Source organism: Polistes dominula, unplaced genomic scaffold, assembly GCF_049000335.1.
Source record: "Polistes dominula isolate Pdom_NZ unplaced genomic scaffold, Pdom_raw_medaka contig_15, whole genome shotgun sequence".
Lineage (NCBI taxonomy): Eukaryota > Metazoa > Arthropoda > Insecta > Hymenoptera > Vespidae > Polistes > Polistes dominula.
The window spans coordinates 8,781,965-8,783,478 of NW_028300915.1; the positions used below are offsets into that span (position 1 = coordinate 8,781,965).

The following is a 1,514-nucleotide window of genomic DNA, read 5'->3' on the forward strand; positions in this document are numbered from 1 at the left end:
AAGTGAATCGAAGGAAACTATTGTACTCCGAACCGTCACCATTTTAACCGGCTTCCATCTTACAGACCAGAAATCGCTTTTATCCTGACGTTCCTCTGATATCTTTCTTCCCTTTCGAACGTTTTTCATGTTCTAAGTTCTTACCGAAGGAGAACCGCTCGTCAATTTTTCCCAAAGGTAGAACAAAAAATACATCCCTGTTTCTCTGTCGATCAATGCCTTCTACGAACATTTCTCTATTCAATCTTACTCTTGATTTCTCTTATTTATTTTTTCGGCTTGTAATTTAATTCAACATTCTTATTTCAATCTTAATTCTTTGGGTGTAATCAATGAAATCAGTAGGAACGTTGGTATCGCATGTTTTTCCACGTTAGTTAGAGTTAGCTTTTCTAAATAAAAGATTTTTATTATTATTATTATTTATTAGAGTTAGCTTTTCTAAATAAAAGATTTTTATTATTATTATTATATCATTTCTCTCTCAAACTTCGGTCTGGCCTTTTTCTAGAGAAACTTGCGGACTTTATAGTCAAGCATGTTCTCTTTATTTCTTTGTGTTATTGTGTGTTGAGTGTTTTCCTAACTATAGAGCACGTGTCGATAATAATTGATTTCTGTAGCTGTATGTATATGTTCGGATGTAGTTAGGTTTCACGTATGTACTGGTGTAGAATTTTTGGTATGTGTCCTGTGGTTGATATTACAATAGGTATCGTTTCTACCTTTTTTTGATGCTACGTGTCTTTTATCTCCTCAGCCAGCAGTATGTATTTTTCTATTTTTTCTCCTATTTTTTTGTGTATATTTGTTGCGTTTGGTATAGATATTTCTATGAGCTGTGTTGTTTTATTCTTTTTATCTGTAAGTGTTATGTCTGGTTTGTTGTGCGGTATGATTTTATCTGTAGTGATGCTTCTGTTCCAGTATAGTTTGTACTCTTCGTTTTCTAGTATGGTTTGTGGTGAGTATTTGTATGTGGGTATGTGTTGTCTGAATAGTCTATGTTTTATAGGAAGTTGTTGATGTACTATTTTTGCTACATTGTCGTGTCGTCTGGTGTATTCTGTGTTGGCAAGTATTGTGCATCCGCCTATGATGTGTTCTATTGTTTCTATCTGTATTTTACATAATCTGCACTTATCTGTTTTTGTATTCGGGTCTTTAATTATGTGTTTACTGTAATGCCTGATGTTGATTACTTGGTCTTGGATGGCTATCATGAAGCCTTCAGTTTCACCATATAAGTTACCTTTTTTTAGCCATGCATTGGATGCTTGTGGGTCAATGTGTTCTTCTTCTAATTGGTGTGGGTGCTTGCCGTGTAGTATTTTTTGTTTCCAGTTTTCTTTTTTTTCTTCTGTTGTAACTGTGAGGTCTAATGGATTGTATGTGTGGTTGTTGAGTTGTAATGGTGTGGCTGACGTATCTGTATGTATTATTGCTCTATGTATTTTGCTATCTTATTATTATTATTATTAATTAGCATTAAAAACTCAAAAGTTCATTGCCGC

At 33.8% G+C, this 1,514-nt stretch overlaps 1 protein-coding gene across 1 annotated transcript; it reads right to left on the reverse strand.

Moving 5' to 3' along the window:
• Nucleotides 1-737: 737 nt before the first annotated feature.
• On the reverse strand, nt 738-1,223 carry LOC149033244 (uncharacterized). Its single transcript, XM_089170130.1, has one exon. The coding sequence runs from the start codon at nt 1,221-1,223 to the stop codon at nt 738-740; it is 486 nt and encodes a 161-aa protein (XP_089026256.1).
• Nucleotides 1,224-1,514: the final 291 nt, after the last annotated feature.

What these genes read in the sequence shown, in the direction of transcription:
- LOC149033244 (XM_089170130.1), bottom strand. Translation starts at nt 1,223, where the DNA reads ATGATAGCCATCCAAGACCAAGTAATCAACATCAGGCATTACAGTAAA.